At 46.0% G+C, this 21183-nt stretch overlaps 1 protein-coding gene across 4 annotated transcripts in view; it reads right to left on the reverse strand.

Moving 5' to 3' along the window:
• PARD3B (par-3 family cell polarity regulator beta) overlaps nt 1-21183 on the reverse strand; it is a 614980-nt gene that overhangs the window by 192962 nt on the left and 400835 nt on the right. For all 4 annotated transcript variants that reach the window (XR_012646411.1, XM_075001347.1, XM_075001346.1 and 1 more), the window contains 2 exons: nt 4318-4524; nt 1268-1505 (listed from right to left, as the gene is read on the reverse strand). Coding sequence is in view for 3 of the 4 variants with exons in the window: in XM_075001347.1 (XP_074857448.1) it covers nt 1268-1505; nt 4318-4524 (445 nt within the window). In the remaining variant the exon portion in view is untranslated. The remainder of the gene's footprint in view (nt 1-1267; nt 1506-4317; nt 4525-21183) is intronic.

The raw sequence follows: 21183 nt of genomic DNA on the forward strand, positions 1-21183 counted from the left end.
AATGAGGTTTAGTGTAAACAGTGCATCAGTACTGGAGTCTTGTGATTCCAAGTTTCCTATTTATTATTAACACTACCAACCATACAAACTTAATCTTGGATCTGAAATCAGGCTCTGTTCTCTCTGGCTTACATATCTTTACCAGTACTAAAGATTTTGAATGTGGATCTTTGTTAACAGATCTGTTGGTAAAGCATAAAACAGAATAACAACATTTTTGCCAAATTAGCATGCAATCCAGTTTCTAGTCCCACAGTTTTATTAGCTCTACAGGGCTAACATGAGTATGAAAGCAGATCTGGAACTAAAGATACACAGAGAAAAGAAGTTGAGGGACTCACAATTCTAACTCTAAAACCATAGTGGCCTTTCTAGCCAGATTCCATTAAACTGAATAAACACAAACATGAATTATAGGATATACTATATGCTATCTGAGCAAGTGACTCAAGACCTAATATATTTGTTGGCCTCTAAGGTGCTACAGGACTGCTTGTTATGTGTGAAGCTACAGACTAAGACAGCTATGCAGCATGTATCATTATTCAATCAGAATGTATATCTGTGCATTTATAGACAGTTATTCTTATTAATCATCGTGGTAATTGTATGCACAAATTAAATGTATACTTGTGCATGTACAGTTTGGACAATCGTACCTGAGCACTCCATAAACACATGGAAAAATTTTAAACAGTGCGCAGAGGTTTAGTAGACTTGTATTGACATTAGATGGAAGAAAAACTGCTAAGCCCTAGCACCAGTTCCCTATGGGGCGTGACCAGGACATCAAGTGGAACCATAAGCTCTAGTTTTTATGTTCCTATCTCTGTATCTTGAAAAACCCATGATCTGTGGGGCACCCTTGCAGTAGAATTATTACGGTTAGAGCAAAATTCCACATCCATTAAGACTATGCACCAAGGTTTTGTTCCATACTCTTCTGGCCTACAGGCCAGAATACACCACTAATCTCCAAAAGTTTAATGTAAAACCTGGAAATAGCAAACTTTTGCCGCTGCTCAATCATCATACAGCTTGTCTGCCAAAACCACATGAAATTTCAAGGGCACAAAAAGTTTTGCCTGCCATAGGTCTTTTTCCTTAGCTAACAGTTTGGTACAAAAACTAGACAGGGCTTTCCTTTGACCTGACAAACATTTTTGTGTGCTTAATGAGATCATCAGTGATTTCACAAAACATTTTCATGAGCTTTTGCAGGAAAATGTGTGGGGGCATGCATAGGTTTTAAACACAAGAACTGTACCTTAACATGGCACCAAACCCCTTCTTCTTAGTCTTCTTCTCAGGATCTTCATTGTCTTCTTTCCTTTTCTTCTCTTTAATTTTAGCTTTGCTCTTTCCCTTTTTCTTCTCCTTCTCTTTCTGTTTTTTGTCTTTTTTTGCCTTGGATTCTACATTTTCTAGATCAGGAGTCCCTTGTGGGGCTGAATCAAAGTTCTGAATTTCTTGAGCAGAGAGAGAGCTCTTATCAGATAGACCATCTACAGATGCAGAAAGAAAATGAGTAAAAACAGTTAGGGGCCGTTTATGACCAGGAAAATGCAAATGTGAAATATGAAATCAGGGAATGAAGTTCTGCAATAGTTCACAATGAACATTCATTTACTTGTGTACTTTAAAATGCACACTAAACACATATCTAGTTAAATCAAGCAGGGTTCTATTGTCAATTAAGCACAGAATTATTATAGTTACTTATTTTGAATTATTATTTCTGGTATGAAAACCTTGACATGTGGTAAAACACTATTCTTTTAGAAATCTGCCTTGTTAACATCCATCAATCCAAGAAAGCCCACAAGCTGGGACAAACAGCAAGAGGTTATTTCAACAAGAGGTTCTAAGAGCCTGCATCTGCTAACTACTATACAAAACTAATGCTGTCACTCCTTGCTTTCAGCTATTTCTGATGTCAATGGCCGTGTCTACACTAGCCCCAAACTTTGAAATGGCCATGCAAATGGCCATTTCGAAGTTTACTAATGAAGCGCTGAAATACATATTCAGTGCTTCATTAGCATGAGGGCGGCCGCGACACTTCGAAATTGATGCGCCTCGTGGCTCGTCCAGACGGGGCTCCTTTTCAAAAGGACCCCGCCTACTTCGAAGTCCCCTTATTCCCATCTGCTCATGGGAATAAGGGGACTTCAAAGTAGGCGGGGTCCTTTCGAAAAGGAGCCCCGTCGGGATGAGCCACGTCAATTCCGAAGTGCCGCGGCCGCCCGCATGCTAATGAAGCACTGAATATGTATTTCAGCGCTTCATTAGTAAACTTCGAAATGGCCATTTGCATGGCCATTTTGAAGTTTGGGGCTAGTGTAGACACGGCCAGTAAGAGAAAAGCAACACATTACTCTTATATTGCTTAGAGGAGAGCTGGTATAGTTTCCCTTTAGGAACTGAAGAACTGAAAATAACATTGCAATTCATGCTGTAAAGTAGGGGCTTCTCATTCTGGGGACTGTGACCCCCAAGTGTCTTGACTGACTACTCTGTCCTTCCTATATGGTTAAATGGAGCTTCAGAGAGAACTTGCTTACATGGGAGTGGGTTCCAGCAGGGTTTCAGAATGGAAAAGAGAGCTGGGAAGGAAAAAGATGGGACTCACAGTCTGTCATGAAACTAGGGTGACTGTATCTCCCTGTCCCAAACATGGGACAGGGAGATATGGAATGGGAGAGATGGCTCCTTCCAGTTCCGTCATGCCCCGAGGAGTCTGGAAGGAGGTAGCAGCTGACAGCGCTCCCTGGGAGCCTCAAGGAAGCAGCAGCTGCCGGCCTTCCCCCAGAAAAGAGACAGCTGGCAGCTTTCCCCTGCTTCCCCAAGGCTCGGGGAAGTGATTTCCACCAGCAGCTGTGCCTGGGAGGAGGATTCAAACGCGGGACAATTAGTCACTTTTAAAAAATAAGGTCAGGATGCCTTTTCAGTGTCCCAAATATGGACCCATCCCATCTAATACGGGACCGATGGTCACTCTGCATAAAACAAACAAACAGCAGCGAAGTTAAGGTGACAGACACTACTTAACAGAAATTGAAAACAAGGACCTAACTGGGTGTTAGAAGGACGAGGGAGAAAAATTGTTCTCTTTGACCTCTAATGATAGGACAAGAAGCAATGGAGTTAAATTGGAGGAAGGGAGGTTTAGCTTGGACGTTAGGAAAAAAAAAAAAACCTTCCAAACCGTCAGGGTGGTTAAGCACTGAAATAAATTGCCTAGGGAGGCTCTGGAATCTCCATCATTGGAGCTATTCAAGAGCAGGTTAGAAAAACATGTATTGGGGTGATCTAAACAATACTTGGTCCTGCCATGAATGCAGGGGACGGCACTTGACGTCCTCTTGAGGTCCCTTTCAGTTCTAGTCGTCTATGATTCTGTGAAAATAGTTACATACATCCTTCTGGATTTGGGGTGTGATCCACTCCCATAACTGAAGTCACTTCTTGGCTACGTCTACACTAGCACACTATGTCGAAGTAGCCTATTTTGACGTAAGAACATCAAAATAGGCTACTTCGATGCGTATTGTCTACACATCCTCCAGGGCCAGTGCCATCGACGTTCAACATCGAAGTAGCGACGGAGAATGTCAAAAGGAGCCACCCCGGAAGGAAATGTGGAGCGTCCACACACACAAGCGCTCCCCGTCGAAATAAGGGGCCACCAAAGTCCCAAGCTGCTCCCTTAAAGGGCCCCTCCCAGACACACTTGGCCAGCACAGCAGGAGATCCACAGAGCCGACAACCGGTTGCAGACCCCATGCATGCCGTATGGACCCCCAGCTGCAGCAGCACCCAGAAGCCCTGGGCTAAGGGCTGCTGCACGCGGTGAACATGGAGCCCCGCAGGGGCTGTGCAGAGAGTCTCTCAACCCCTCAGCTGATGACCGTCATGGAGAACCCCGCTATTTCGATGTAGCGGGACGCGGATCGTCTACACGTGCCCTACTTCAATGTTGAATGTCGAAGTAGGGCGCTATTCCCATCTTCATATAGGAGTAGCGATTTTGACGTCTCGCCGCCTAATGTCGATTTCAACATTGAAATAGCTCATGGCACGTGCAGACGCGACGTGTACTATTTCGATGTTGTGCCGGCTACTTCGAAGTAGCAAGCTAGTGTAGATGCACCCCTTAAGTGGAAGTTCCCTCTGGCCCCAGATCTGCATACACAGTAATATAGCTCTAATTCGGCAAAATGCCAGAGCACATGCTTAGTGCTTTGTTGAATGGAGCTTAGTCTGTGCTGGTGGAAGAGGTGGAAGCTTCCCAAACAAGCAAGTGAAACGGCATACCTTCTTCTGCATCTTCAGGTCCATCGTAAGATTTGTCAATGGCAGCTCTAAAGCTCTCATTACAGCCCCGACCACGGACCATGTGAGGCCTCGGTCTGTGGAAAGGAAGCTCATTCTTCCTGACTTCAGCCACAGCTGTCTGTAAGCTCTCCAGTGAGCTGGATTTTTTTAAGCCAAGAGTAGGACCAAAATCCTTGCCTGGAGACTCTGGGGAAGGAAAAGCGAATGTTTACACTTCAAGTGCATAGAAAGAAAAGTAATTAAATTATACATTTTAATTGTATACATCCAATACTCAGTGGCTTTAAAATCCAAAGTAATTAATTTTAAAAACAACATCAAGTTAAACAAAGCTCCATAGAGATTCCAGCTACGATCTGGGGAAACTTTACAGAAAAGACAGTTTACCACTGCTATACTGGCGCTCCCTTTTGATCAAACTTAAGATGAAGGTTGCAATGATTCTTGTACTTTTGATTGCAATGACCCTAACACAGAACACTGCTGAATAGCCCCTGTTTGAGATGATATATCCAGAGAGGTCACAAAAATATAAACAAAAAATGAATTTTTGGCTTTTGGACTGACTCAGATTGCATGAACAGCAGAGATTTGCAAACAAATCTCCTGTGAGAGTATATCCCATGATCTCCTACAAATCACCTAAGCCTTCACTTCAAGTCGCATAAGCTGAACATTGCTATATCATCAATATACTCGGCATGCTTTCCAGTGATGAAGCATAAACATTTTCAGAAAAACAAACAAAATATAAACATATTTACTGCTTTTTGTATTTGTCTAGTGATGCTGCCTCTTTCCTTGTCAAGAGAAAGCAACTAGATTCCTAGTCCCTCATGTCTTCTGTCTATGAACAAACACATCTATCTCATGGCTGACAATGTTTTGGGGAGGCTGTGGTTAATACAGCAGATGTGTCTCATTGTAATTTACCAAGATTTTTCACTTACAAAAAGTATTTCAAGAGGTGGGAAGCAAGAAAAAGTGAAAGTTCTGAGATATACTAATCGGGGGAGTGAAAGGTAGAAAATCCATAAATATGATGCAATTTGAAAAAACATTTTGGTTTTCACTTAATTTGTATATAACAAGCCAGGAAATGGAACTAATAAATATAGAAAATAAACATAGCTTACGTATTTCAAGGCTTCAGTGTAAATTAAAAGGCACAACATATAAAACAGTGTCAATAGGGCTACATCTACACTACAGCGATACGTTGACAGAAGTTACTGTTGAAAGATATCTGCCGACAAAACTTGTGTTGACCCATTGCGGCCATACACGAAAGCAGATCACTCTCGACAGAATTGCCAACTGAAGCACGGCAGACAGGGCTGCCCAGTGACCCAGAAGCCCTGTCTGTCGACAGAAGGCTCCTCTCAGGGCATCCACATGGCTTTTTTATTGACAGTGTCTGTCGAGAAAGATGTTTTGCCTCATGGGGGAGAGGCAGAAGGCTGTTGACAGAAGTGCCGAAGTCTGTCCAAATTATGTCGGCAGAACCCTTTTTTTTTTTTTTTTTATTGTGGATGCGCTACAAGTTTTGTCAACAAACTGCAGTTTTGTCAACAAAACTCTGCTGTAGACGTAACTTAGATGTTACCATCACTTGTAGCTGTCTGACATCAGAACAAGAGACTTACACATACAATTTCACTGGCTACCACTATTGAAAAGATGCTACGATCACAAAAAACCCAGAAATATTGATACCATGCTGTTACTTCAGCAATTCTGGAAAAGTCTCAGTCATTTTAAGTGTCCTTTTTTTGTGAGAAATAAGGGCTGGGACAGAAAAAGATAAAATTAGTAAAATCTTAAAAGAAACAAGAAAAGCTACGCATTGGCACCAAATATTGAATCATCATCAACGTCTACACGAAGCAATTTACACTGCCATTCCCTAGGCACTTTGACATGATTTTTTTTTTTTTAAAAAAAAAAAAGAAAGCCATTTCAGGGGAACCTGGTTGCTAGGTCACGAAGTGCAACCTTCTTTTGTTCATTAATTGCCATTCTGGAGTCTACCATTATTGCCAAATTAGTGTGTGCTAAAATGGATTTAGAGCACTGACTTGCATACAACATAAAGATGCTTAAAATCACTCAGAATGTGTGCATCAGTAAAGGGAACTGTGGTGCTTGTCTGAGGTGGAGAGTGAGGAACAAGAGACAAGAGAAGCATAATCACTGCAAAAGAAAGGACAAAGTGAAAACCTCTCTGATCAGCACAGAAAAGGCTTTTCAGTCAGAAAACTGCTCTGATTGCTAGGTTTGGTCAGGAAGCCACTGCACAGCTCTCAGTAACTGAGAGCATGATACGCTGCATCAGCTAAACTAAATACAATCCTGGAACTGGACAGGGCCAGGAAGCAGATCTGGGGATAGGGCTTCTTGCCTGCATTTGTCAGACAGATTATTACAGAGGTGATGCTTTTGATTTTCATGGAGAACAGCTGTGGCCCGCATCACCGGCAAATTAATAGAGCATCATTAACAGCAGGTTTGGAGAAAGTCATGTCTGGAGATCCCACCTGCACAGGAAAGAAATAATATATGATGAACACCCAGGTTTAAATACCCTTAAGTGGGTGTCTTACACAGAAATAAGCCATCAGTTCAGGCTGGAAGACCATCCTTAACTCATCAATGAAATTCAGATCAATCTCAACATAAGCAGGAAATTTTACATGGCATTTGTGCTTATGCTGATTCATTATGAGAGCAGATAAAGAGAATGGAGAATTTAAAACTCCGTCATACTAAATATAACCATTTGAGGTGAAATCACCAATATTGTGCATCTATCTTATGCTGATTTTTTTTTTGAAAGGTTCAGCTGAGAGAGTTCAGCTCTTTTTGAGAACAAGGTTATGGAAACATTTATTTTTTGTTCACGTTAAAAAACAGCTATTTAATGGAGCTGCCCGTGCCTTCCACGTTGGAGCAGGGGCTTGAAATCTAGCAGGGAAATAGTCTTGCTGTCAGAATTTTGTCTTTACAGTGTAAAATGTAAATGGATATGTAATCTAATTTGGTCACGTTCCACGTCTTTGTTAGCACATGCTCAGTATAGCTTGTTAAAATTTAACAGCTAAATTCTCCAAAGATTCCAATTGTAGGAGGTATGTGTTAGCCAGGGCCGTGGATGGGGCGGGGAAAGGCAAAGAGGACATTTGCCCTGAGGCTCAGCACTTTCAAAGGGTCTGTGGTTCCAGGCCCCCACAGATACTACTGCAGCAGCAGTGGCAGTCGGAGCAGCTGGCCCTTTATATTGCTGCTGCAACCCCAGCCGGTGCTGGCTGCTGTGATGCTGTACTTTTCTCCTGTGGTCCATCTTTCCAGAGGGCCCAGAGGCAAGCCCCACCCACCCACATAGCCAAGTGCCTGGAGAAGTCTGTTGCCAGTCTTAGTTCTAGCTTCTCACAACTACAACATATTGAGCAGAATATACACATGCCATCTCCACAGAGTGACTGAGCAGTCTCTATTTCAGATCTTCAGATATGAATCAGTTACACAGGGCTGCCAGTGCTGCAGCTGACAGCAGGGACATACTTTGCTGGGAGTAACCAATATTGCTTGTGCCTAGTATTACAAGCCCCCCAACCATGACAAGGTGATGATCCATGAAGGGGTAGAGACCAGACAAAGAGTGATCCAACCTCTCCTCAAGGATAAGGGGTTGGCGTAGAGCTAACCCTGCCCGTAAAAAGAAAACTGTTACAGAAACATCCACTAGGAAAACCTTAAATTGTCGTGTCTAGGGAAGAGCAGGAAATCCAGCCGGAACGATTACGAAGCAGGGCAGCGAAAGCTGAGAGGAGGCTGCATCGCAGATGATCCTTCTCTCACCCAGAGCTACAACTCCGATTGGAACATGGAATGTTAGAATAATGTATGAGGCTGGCAAGACAGCACAAATAGCATCAGAAATGTGACAATACAAGCTGGCAGTTTTGGGGCTGTGTGAAACAAGATGGATACAATCAGGACAACTGCGTCTAGCAACAGGTGAAACCCTTATTTATTCAGGGCATGAGGAGGATGATGCACCACACCAAGGATGCAATTGGATCCCTAATTGAGTGGACAGCAGTGTCAGCACAGATCATTACAGCCAGGTTTTACAACAAGATAAGTAAGATTCTGATTATACAGTGCTATGCCCCCACAAATGATGCTGATGAAAATATTAAAACAGGGTTCTATGAGACTCTCCAAAGTATTATTAACAAGAAAGGTAAGAAAGATATATTGATTTTGATGGGTGACTTCAATGCCAAAATCGGAAGTGACAACACAGGAAAGGAGCACGACATTGGTACAGAAGGGTTAGGAAAAGCCAATGAGAATGGCAACCTCTTCACTGACGTCTGCATATTTAACGAAGTGGTGATTGGTGGGAGTATTTTTCCACACAAAAGAATCCATAAAACAACATGGGTTTCACCAGACCACCGGATGGAAAATCAAATTGACCATATCTGTATCAGCAGCACCTTCAGACGTTCTATGCAAGATGTACGTGCAAGGAGAGGGGTGGATGTGGGATCTGACCACCACCTTGTCTTAGCACAGTTCAGGCTGAAACTGAAAAAGCACCACATACAAGTAAACAGGCCAGGGCCGAGATATAACACAGAACTCCTGAGAGATCAGATAACAAAATCACAATTCCAGTTAGAACTGTTAAACAGATATACAGTCCTTAGAGATCTAAGATCAGAAGATGTAGTGGTAGAGCAAGTACGGGAAAGCTCTAAATCAGCATGGAAAGAAGCTTGTGAGAAAATCCTGGGCAAAAGAACAAGACAACACAAAGAATGGATATCACCAGAGACTCAAAGGAAGATAAAGAATAGAAAAGACAAGAAGGCAGTTGTCAACAGCACTAAGACCAGAGCTATCAAGGCAGAAGCACTACAATCGTATGCAGAAGCTTACAAGGAAGTGAAGAAAAGTATAAAGAGGGATAAAAAGAACTTTGTGGAAGCACTATCACAACAAGCCAAGCAAGCCATAGGCCAGAAGAAAGAGAAATTACTCACCTGTAGTAATGATGGTTCTTCGAGATGTGTCCCCGTGGGTGCTCCACAATAGGTGTCGGGCTCGCCCGGCACCGCAGATTGGAAATCTTCTAGCAGTTTCTCCTGGATCGCGCATGCGCCGGCGCACGCTGCCCCCCTGCGTGCCTCCGGCCGCGTGCACGATCGGGTCCCCGCCAGTTCCTTGACCAACCGCTTCGGATGCTCCTGAAAAACACTAGACAGAGATCCGAAGCGGGGAGGATGGGCGGGTGGTGGAGCACCCACAGGGACACATCTCGAAGAACCATCGTTACTACAGGTGAGTAACTTCTCTTTCTTCTTCAAGTGGTCCCCGTGGGTGCTCCACAATAGGTGACCACCCAGCAGTAACCGAAGTAAGGAGGTGGGTAATCGGTTTATGTGCAGCTGGCCCCCGAGAGGACTGCTGTCAACAGACGGGTATCCTCTTGGAATACCCGAGGCAGGGCATAATGCTTGGCGAAGGTGTCATAGGATGACCAGGTCGCCGCTCTACAGATGTCTGTTAACGCGATGCCTTGAAGAAGGCTGTTGATGCCGCCACCGCCCTGGTGGCGTGAGCCCTGGGCGGGGCCAGCAAAGGAGTCTTTCGAAGTTCAAAGCACATTTTTATACAGGACACAATGTGCGTTGAAATTCTCCATGAAGAGAGACCTTCTCCCTTTGACCCGGGAGCGAGAGAGACTAGAAGCCTGTCCGTTTTCCGGAAGGACTTAGTTCTGTCTGTGTAGAAGGCCAACGCCCTCCTCATCTGGGAGATGCAGGCGTGCCTCGCTGCTGGAGCTGTGAGGCTTCGGGTAAAATGAGGGTAAAACTATTGGCTCTTTAAGATTGGACTCCGAAGAGACTTTTGGAACAAAGGCTGGGTGCAGCCTTAAGGTTACCGCCTCCTTTGAGAACACTGTGCAGTGCGACGTTGCCATCACTGCCGCGAGCTCACTCACCTTGCGGGCTGACGTAGTTGCAAGCAGGAAGGTTGTTTTTATCGTAAGGAGACGTAGGGGAACTGTGGCTAATGGTGCAAAAGGTGGACCCGATAGCGTGCTGAGCACCAAGTCCAAATTCCATGATGGTGGAAGCAGTTTCCGAGGGGGGAGTGCAGGTTTACCAGCCCCTTCAAGGACCCGGTAACGATAGGATGGGCAAATACCGTGGGCCCTCCCTCTGTACGCCGAAAGGTTGATATAGCGGCGAGGTGGACCTTTAGCGAGGATAGAGAAAAACCCGCCTCTCTTGAGGTCCAATAAGCATTCTAGTATTACAGGTATAGGAACGTCAAGGGGAGCTAACTGCTTGGCGGAACACCAGGCTGTGAATCGAGTCCATTTCTGCTTGCAAGTCCTCCTGGTGGAGGTCCTTCGGCTACATTCCAGGACTTGTTGTGCTCCCTCCGTACATGTGCTCTTTAAGGAGCTGAGCCATGGATTAGCCATGCTTGTAGGTGCAGACCCTGAGGGTGTGGGTGCACTGTGGACCCTTGAGCCCGCGTGAGTAAGTCCGGCGCCACCGGTGCGGTGGGCGGTCTGACATGCGCAGAAGCAAGGGAAAACATTGCTGCCTATCCCAAGCAGGACTATGAGTATCATGTGAGCTCTCTCCCTTCTGGCTATGTGCAAGACCTTGCGGATAAGCGCTGCGGGGGAAACGCGTAAAGTAGGGAGCCCTTCCATGAAAACATGAATGCGTCCCCCAGGGACCCTCGCCCCACTCCTGGCCTGGAGCAGTATTGGGGGCACTTTTTTTTTTTGTACTGGGTGGCAAACAAATCGATCTGGGGAAAGCCCCCATGTACGAAAATGTGCTGTAGCAGATCGGAGCGGATCTGCCATTCGTGCGTGATTGCACAGAGCCTGCTCGGCTGATCTGCATTCACGTTGTGAGCACCCGGCAAGTGTGAGGCTTTCAACGTTATGTTGTTGGCGATGCACTGATTCCACGACCGGAGTGCTTCCGCACATAGGGCACGGGATCGTGCTCCTCCTTGTTGATTGATGTAGAACATAATTGAGGTATTGTCAGTATTGAATCCTGACTACTTTGCCAGGTAGGTAATCTCGAAAATGTTTGCAGGCGTTGAACACTGCTCTGAGCTCCAGTATGGATATGTGCAGTGCCTGTTCCGCAGGGGACCATAGCCCTTGCGTTACCTTGTCGCCGATGTGCGCTCCCCATCCCATGTGGGAGGCGTCGGTGGTAAGAAAAATAGAAATTTGTGGTTGGTGAAAAGGCACCCCCACTAGCAGATTCTCGGGGTTTTCCCACCACGCCAGGGATCTGCGCACCCCTGTTGTGGGCGACACCACCCTATGGACAGTGTGGGATGCCGGTTTGTAAACGCTCACCAGCCAATGCTACAGGCTTGACATGTGCAACCTGGCATTCTGTACCGCAAACATCGCTGCCGCCATATGGCCCAGCAGCTGTAGGCACGTTAAGACCAGCACCGTGGGGCTGTATGTAATGACTTTCACCAGCAAAATGATTGCGCGGAAACGAGCGTCGGGTAGGTACACCCCTGCTGTGATAGAGTTTCTGCGTGCCCCTATAAACTCTATATGTTGTGTGGGTTCAGACTTTGACTTTGCGAGGTTGATGACTAGACCCAGCGAAGAAACGTGTCCGCTGTGACGCGTATCATGTGTGAGACCTCTGCCTTCGAGGTCCCCTTTCAGCAGGCAGTCGCCCAGATCTGGGAAAAATAAACACCCCCTGTATGTGCAGGTAGGCTGACACCACTGCCAGGGTTTTGGTGAAGACTCTGGGGGCCGAGGAGAGGCCAAACGGAAGAACCCTGTGCTGGAAGCGCTCCTTGCTGACCGTGAAGCGGAGGAAGCGTCTGTGTGCCAGGTGGATTGTTATGTGAAAGTAAGCATCTCGTAAGTCGAGTGCTGCAACCCAGTCTCCATCATCCAGTGCCGTGAGTATCAAAGCAACTGTGATCATCCGAAACCGTTGCTTGCACAAGTAACGGTTGAGGCCCCGAAGATCTAAGATGGGCCTCCAGTGTCCTGTTTTCTTCTCTGGTAGGAAGTAGCGTGAATAAAAACCTTCCCCTGGAATTATTCCGGCACTCTTTCCACCACCCTTATGAACAGAAGGTGAGTCACCTTCTGCTTGAGCCTCGCCTCGTGGCAGCGCCCCTGAGGTGAGGCCTGGTGGGAGGCTTCGTCGTTGGAAGCGACTGGGAGGGGATCGCGTAACCCATGGCTATGATCTCCAGCACCCATATGTCTGTGGTGATCTTTTGCCATTGGGAGTGGAACGGTCTGAGGCGATGATGGAACATGAGATGAGAGTGGCATTGAGTGAGAGTATTGATAGTGCAGCCCCCGACACCCATCAAACTTGTCGCCTTTGAGGCCTGACCTGAGGGCGTACGGCTTTGTTGAGAACGTCACCTAGGAGTTCTGTACTGTTGTCGCTATTGATAGCGCCCTTGGCCGTAGCCCCGTTGATATTGAGCACGCTGTGGTTGTAAGCGTAGCGTCTTTGCTGAGGATAAAATTTTTCCCCTCCTGTATTGGGGAGTATAAATGTCCGAGGTTCTAAGTGTAGCTCTTGAGTCCTTACTGGAGTGAGGGACTGAGTCCGTTGAGTCTGCGAACAGGTTTTGTGTATCAAAGGGAAGGTCCACGATCTTCGCCTGTAGGTCCCTGGAGATACCCGATGTCTGGGGCCAGGATTCTCTACGCATGACCACTGCTGTAGACGTTGAATGTGCCGCCGTGTCCGCCACGTCCAGGGCAATCTGGGCTCCCGTCCGCGATGCTGCGTAGCCCTCTTGAACAATCGCCTTTAACACTGGCTGTTTGTCTTCCGGAAGTGAATCCATGAGGGGAGTAAGCCCGGAGTAATTATCAAAATTATAGTTTGCTAGGTGTGCCCATAATTTGCCATTCTCAATCGTAGGATAGGAGAGGAATATACCTTCCTGCCAAACAGCTCTAGCTTCTTAGCATCCTTGTCTGATCCCCCGATTTGTACTGAGAAGCCTTTGACCTCTGCTGGGACGACCCGACCACCAAAGAATTTGGTTGTGGGTGACTGAAGAGGAACTCCATGCCCTTTGCGGGGACGAAGTATTTCTTATCTGCTCTCTCATTCATAGGCGGAACAGAGGCCGGAGTCTGCCATATAGTAATGGCTGACTCCAGAATGGCTTCGTCCAGCGGAATAGCAATTTTGGATGAAGCTGGGGGTCACAAATTTTTCAGGAGTTTGTGATGTTTCTCCTGCACTTCTGCCGTTTGAATGTCATGCGTGAAAGCCACCCTTTAAAACAGCTCCTAAAACTGTTTAAGGTCATCCAGGGGAGAGACATCCCCGGGGGCCATGGCCCCATCTGGGGAGGATGAGGAGGAACCCCTAAGGTAAACCTCCCTCGAACCCTCAGGTTCCTCCGGGCGATGACACACTTGCTCGCTGGAGGATTGTGAAGGAAAGTCGCGGGTTTCTAAAATTAACTCCCCTTGAGACAACTGTGTTTCTGTCCCGATTGGGAGTGCCCACCGGGGTATTGAGCGGACGGGGGGCGGCGGGGGGGCCCTGTCCCTGGGTGCAGGCCTGTGGTTTGTCTGTGTCCAGCATGATAGGACGACCATGGCAGCATGGGCAAGGGTCCGGGGATGGAGACCTGGACCACTCACGGGGTGTGTACCCCCAATGTCTGGGAGAGCGAGACCTTGTAGCCAGACAAAATCTTCCCCTTACAAGCCAGCTTGCTCGTTGCCCCCCGCACTGAGGAGCACACAGGGCACGGAAATGGCTGCTGACAGCACAGTCTTTGATGCCCTCATTGAGGCCCAGATATGCTAGCTTATCGTGACCCTGAGAAGCAGAAAGTACAGCTAGAAGGCTAACAGGCCAGACTGTCAACATGAGGCGGGGGGCACCCTCAGAAATCACCCCAGCTGGCATTGATCAATATGATGCACACACACAATCACCCAGAAGGGGATGTGCCCCGCCCGCACAAAAGAATGTCCTGTACTCCTAAATTGCTTATCTCTTGTCTTACAAGTGCAAACTAAGTAGAAATGCCCTTGTAACAAACTGGCGTCACAAAGACAGACCAGTATGATCTGGCACCATAGATAAGAAAGAGAATACATAACCCAAAAGGGGTATAAAAGGTGGGTCCAGCAGAACTCTAACTTGGAGTGCATTCAACCAACTACCTGCTGGTCGGGTCAGGTGATTGCCTCCCGAGGTCCACAACTGGGGACGCCCAACCTCGTATTCGTCTTTCCGCGGAATTGAGTGACCGATCCGGCTTGGCTACGCTGGTATCGAGAGACGCAGAGAGGGTAAGATACACCCATGCTAGGTCTCTGACTTTTTTTGTGCACAGCTAAAGAATTAGAGCTCTGTAACTAGATGTCATTGTGCCAAGATATCATTGTGTTAGATGGTAACAGATATCTTTGTATTAGATTGTAACGTAACTTGTTAACACTTGTACTTTGCTAGCATATTAGAAGTAAACAATAGCCTTTTGTAACCGCACGCTTATAACTGTAGCTTAAATAAACTTGTAACTAGTTAAGATCCAAGCCTAACCATTTTGTTAACCCTTTTGTCACTGCAACACAGCTGGCACAACAAAAAGAACTTTAACCGTTTGGTTACTACAGCCTGGCCGTGGGTGAGTGTGCTAGGAGCTGCCTGCTCTAACAGTAAAACACTGGGTTGTTTAGGACCCAGGGGAGTACCTCACCGCACACTACCTGGCCACCGGCTAACAGACCTCCGCGACGACACCGATAGAGGTGAAACTGGCTTGTGATAGTACTCCAGGAGATCCAATCCCAGAAAATGGTGAAGGTGGCCCAAGCCATGGTGACATTGGTTGGAGGAACGGAGAAGGAGGTGTTTTTTTTTTTTTTTTTCCCCTTTTTCCCCTGATGGGCCGGTGGAGACACAGGCCTTCATTGCGGCGTGTGTATCACAGGGGGAGGGCTTGGTGCTAACAGCAGCGCAGCCCTGTCCAGAGATGGACTGCGGTGCTGGGTTTTCGATGTTGCCTTGCCCCTCTGCTGCGGGGCCGGCACGGCCCCCTCCCCTGCCGGGAATCTCGGCCCCGCTGTAAGCGCCACGCTCGGCACCGTCAGCTGCGGTGCTGCGCGGGTATCCCCCTCCAGTGCCTGCAGGCTCTGTGCCTGGCACCCCTGTACCGCTGGTGCCGCGGGGGTCTGTGCCGCCTGTGACAGTGCCGCCGCCTGAGTATGCGGTCAGTAGCTGTGTGCTCCGCTCATCCTGCTCGCTGCAGATGCACGGCAAGGATCGAGCCAAGGAGAGTTCCCTCCATTTCTGCAGAGGGGGGCAGTGTTCAGAGCACAGTGAGAACGCAGCCGGGTAGCCTGTAATTCCCCCAGGCGTCGGATGCCTTCGCTATGCCCCACGGAGGCCAGCATAGCTTCACGGCATGACTCACGCTGTGTAAAACCTGAAGAGGCCATTGTGGTGAGTCCTTTATCGTTAAGAGGGTACTTAGTACTTAATCTGTGCCTTTCCACCCCAAAGAGTGATCAGCGGCTTGTGGCAGCGGGCGGCCGAATGGCCTTCACGTCCGCTCTTTTCTTCTCCGCTCCTCTCTGTTTCCCTCTTTTTTTTTTTTTTTGCTGGTATTCTCTTTGTCTTTGCTTTCTCTCCTTTTTTTTTTTTTTTAAATAACCAAAAAACAACAAATCACACGTGGAAAAAAAAACCTCTAAGTAATCTGACTCTGGCCTTAGCCTGAGTGGATTCCGCCTGCAGCCGATAGCGGTTGGGAAGGAATTGGCGGGGACCGGATCATGCACGCGGCCGGAGGCGCGCAGGGGGGTGGCGCGCCGGCGCATGCGCGATCCAGGAGAAACTGCTATAAGATTTCTGATCTGCGGCGCCGGGCGAGCCCGACACCTATTGTGGAGCACCCACGGGGACCACTTGAAGAAGAATCTAAAATAACGGTATAATATCACAAGGAAGTTAGCAGGTGCAAGACGGGCAGCAGATTGTCCCATGAAAGACAAGGATGGGAGAGTCTTGTCAAATCTAGCTGAACAACTTACTCGATGGAAAGAACATTTCGAGGATCTCTTAAACCGCCCAGCACCAATAGATCCACCAGACTTACCCTCAGCTCCAATACCACTACCAATAAATACAGACAGACCAACTAAGGAGGAGATAAGGAAGGCCATTTATCTGCTGAAAAGTGGAAAAGCTCCAGGGCCAGACTGCATTCCCTCAGAAGCAGTGAAGGTGGACCTTGAAACCTCCACAGACATGCTATACGAACTCTTTGGCAGAATATGGGACACCAAGGAAATACTATGAGACTGGAAACATGGACATATAATTAAAATACCCAAGAAAGGAAGTTTGAATGAATGCAGAAACTGGAGAGGTATCACTCTGCTGTCTATTCCTGGGCAAGTCTTTAACAGGATCCTGTTGGAGAGAATGAAAGCAGAGATTGACAGGCTGTTGAGGGATGAACAAGCTGGTTTTCGGAGCGAGAGATCATGTGTAGACCAGATAACGACCTTGAGGATCATCATAGAACAGTCATTGGAATGGAACTCCCCACTGTATATAACTTTCATAGACCTTGAACAGACCTTTGATATTGTGGATAGAAATACACTGTGGAGACTGTTGCAGTATCATGGCATTCCGCAGAAGATCATTAATCTCATTTGAGTCAATTACGAACCCTCCACTTGCCAGGTTGTACATTATGGCACTCTGACGGAATCTTTCACTGTCCGAACAGGTGTGAGACAGCGATGTCTACTCTCACCATTCCTTTTCCTTATAGTTATGGATTGGATTATGCTAAAAACAACAAGCGGACACCAGAGAGGTATTCAGTGGACCTTCTCTTGTCAATTAGAGGATATTGATTTTGCTGATGACAGTGCTCTCCTGGCACATTGGCATGAGCATATGGACAGCAAAGTTACAGCACTGGATAGCGCTGCCTCAAAAGCAGGCCTGAAAATCAGTAGATGTAAAACTAGAACTATGAGGGTCAACCACACTAAGCAAGACAACACCACTTTAGGGGTAGAGACCCTCGAAGACATAGAACAATTTACTTATCCTGGTAGTGTTGTGAATAAAGATGACCTAGACATCAAATCCAGGATTGGCAAAGCCACAGCAGCATTTCAAACTCTTGTGGCCAGTATGGAGATCACACAACATCTCTGTCGAAACAAAGCTGAGAATCTTCAATTCAAATGTAATGTTTGTCCTGCTGTATGCCTGTGAATCATGGCGCACCACAAAGTCCTCAACACACAAACTGCAGACGTTTTTGAATAGATGCCTGATGTACATATTACAAATAAGACGGCAAGACAAAGTCACAAATGAACATCTGTGGACATGAACAGGGCAAGAGCCAGTCGGGATCCAAATAAAAAGGAGAAAATGGGGATGGTTGGGACATACTTTGAGGAAACCCCCATCCAGCATTGTTTGATATGCCCTAAAATGGAATCCTCAGGGGAAATGCAGCCGAGGAAGACCCTGAATAACATGGAGGAGATCTACAGTCATGGAAGCACAAGAACTGGGATATTCATGGGGCCAGATTGAAGCCATTGCCCAAGATAGAACCAGGTGGAGGAGCCTTGCGGATGACCTATGCCTCACTTGGGGTTCACGGGTTTAACTAACTAGTATTACAAGGATGAGCAGCCCAGGTTCCAGGTAAACTTTTTATTATGCACAGAACTATGTACCCAAGGAGGCAAGAAACTACTGACTATTCTACGTAATTGCAGCCTGTGAGTGCCTTGTGCTGGTCGTCTTTGTTTCTGCCCCAGCCATGCAGCGTGTGTCTAAGAAAACAAAGACTGTGTACAGAGCGAACAGAAGAGTGACAACTGAACACTTTATGGAGGATTTGCCTCAAAACACAACTTCCTTTTTAAAAATTTCCTGACTGAACTAAAACACGAGCAAACTATTACAAATAAAATAACCGACAAGACGTCAGGTTACTTAAACAGAACTCTAACATGTCTCAATCAATCTCTTTGGGTGTTCCGCAGTCCTCCCAATCCACTGTACTGAAACACCTCTTTTGTAAAACCCTTGTTTGTAACAGACTCATGGTCAGTAACAGGCAGTTTACAAACTGCTCTAATTGTAAGTGAAGAGAGAGCAGACGTGTCTGTGCCAAGTTGTCACGTATCTTTGAGGGGATACTTAGATTCCTTAGTAAGAGTTCACCTTAATCAATGGCCAGAGCAGGAATAAGGTGACTCTTCCATCAATACAGCTTTCATGGACCAGTGCCATTCCTGCCATTCTCCTGCCAACAGCCCCTGTCAACACTAGTGCTTAAGTCGGCACAAGGTACGTTGCTTAGGGGACGGCTAATTCACACTTATGTCAACACATGCTGTAGCACAGCCACAATCTTGGTCCTCTGTTTTTGTTTTACAGTTGAAAATTTTCACATCAGTTTTAAAGGCATTCTCTGCACTTCTGACATGTTACGCACCTATTTTCCATTACTTTTGCTGTCACTATTCAACGGTTGCCAAAAACCAACTTCTCTAGGCTCTCTTCTTAGATATGGTCATTCCCAAGTACCCTTCATATATTGGATCTGATATTTTCCTTCTCCTCACATGAAGAGCCATAAACTGTATTTCCTGCAAGAACACTCCTGAGAGCTAATGAAAATGCCATTCTTACAGTAGGAGCGTGCAGGTGGGAATGGTTGCTTTTTAACTCCTTTGCTTCTTGCTTGTAGCACTCCTTGAAACCTTTCGTCTTCAGCAATTTTTGTCTATGATTCATCCCATATGCTTGGAGATACAGCACAACACACTATGTTCACATGCATGTTCACTGTCTGCTCCAGGCTATATATTCTCAGAGCTAGTTCTCTTGTGAGTGTGTCTGCCTTTACTAGGTGGCACGAGTTGGAACTTCTGAGTCATATCAAACCTTATCAAAAGCAGTCACTGTATCCTGGTGGTGCTCTCCAACCTCTTTTTGTGTAGTGGGTGGTTCGCAAAAATTTTTGTTTTGAAGCTCTGACTGTAGTGAAACTCATGAAAGTCATATTCAGATTTACTTGATTCTTTGATTCATGAGGCAAGACCCTGCCAAAGGTCTGTCACTCTTCTAAAATGTGTTATTTTTGTTGTTTGAAATCGACAGTCTTATTCAATTGGGTACTAGCTCTGACAATTTATGGGACTGTCCCCACTCCTGATGCTCAATAGCAGTACTGACCCAAATTATTACATCACCAATATACACTTTTATGCCTGCCAGACCCTCTAGCAAATGGCTCATTGTACGGTGAAATACTTTTAAGCCAAACATGTTCAGCCAAAAGCTGTCTGCCAAGTTATTTGTTGAGTGTGGAGATCTTGGAGTCCCCTGTGGTTAAGATGATCTGCCAAAATCCCATCGATACATCTCATTTGCTGAAGAATTTGGCTCCTGCCATTTCAGACAACAGTTTGCGTCTTTGTAGTTGCTTTTTGGCTCTTCACTTCTCCATATGATACTATCTGACATGATGTTTTTCAACTCCCCTTCCAGCCTCTCTTTTACGGTTCACGAGCTTTTCATGTGGCTTGCACCCCAGCTATGCATCTTCTCTTAGGATGTTGCATTTCCTGTGCATACACCTTTACATGATCACAGCCATACTTGAATATCTAGTTCTATGTTACCTTTCTGGTCTCTATGGTAAACTATTTCTTAACAAGACCAAACATCTCCCAGGTGTATAGGCCAAAGTCTGATTGCTTGTCTTTGTACGTTATCACAAACTCTTCCTTATATTCTCCTTTAAGTACCAGTGTGCATTCTCCCAACACTGGAATTGTTCCTCCATTGTAGTTGTTCAAAAGCACTTTTTAAACACCTGCTTTTCTGTACTTCTTATATCTTAACTTAATTTTCTGTTATCAGCTTTACTTGTGCCCCAGTGTCTATCTTGCATCTCACATAAGTACCATTTATACATGTTTTAATTAGCCACTCTTGAGTATTCAGTCTCCTTCAACATTGTGCGTAAGAAGAGCTTTTTCTCTTCATTTAAGGAATCCTGCTCTGCACTCACCACATGCACTTTCTGGCTTTCTCTTTACATTTTTAGCAGAATGATTGGGTTTATTACAGTTTCTACATATTTGCCTGAATGCTGGGTATTTTCTATACACTTGCTAGTTTCCACATTGCTGGCATTGATTCCTGGTTTTAATTTGTCTGCCCTTGTAACCTTTCCCTTGCTGGTTAAATTCTAATGCTCACATTTATGTGGTGTGTGCCTTGCTCTAGGCCAGAGTTTCTTGACCATAGGTAAGTATACCCTCGGGGTATACCTAGGTCTTCCAGGGGGATACATCATTTCATCTAGATATTTTCCTAGTTTTAGGACAGGCTACATTAAAAAAAAAAAAACTACCAGTAAAGTCAGTACAATCTAAAAGTTCATTTGGACAATGACTTGTTTCTACTGCTTCATATGCCTTACTCTGAAATGTAAGTACAGTATTTCTATTCCAATTTATTGATTTGATAAGAAGATGGCAGCAAGTATGCAAGTTTTCAGAAGTAGTCTTCTGGGATATTTTTACATGGTTTTGTCCATTCCTTGTTGCGGTGAGGTGGCTTGTGTGTCTCAAGGACCCAGAGAGCTATGCCATTGTGAGCTCCTGGAAGGGTCACCCAAACTGGACAGGTTATAGGGTAGAGACCAGACACATTTGGATCACCTCTCCCCGTGGTAAAATGGGTTGGCTTAGGG

Source organism: Carettochelys insculpta, chromosome 8 (genome assembly GCF_033958435.1).
Source record: "Carettochelys insculpta isolate YL-2023 chromosome 8, ASM3395843v1, whole genome shotgun sequence".
In the NCBI taxonomy this organism is placed as follows: Eukaryota; Metazoa; Chordata; order Testudines; family Carettochelyidae; genus Carettochelys; species Carettochelys insculpta.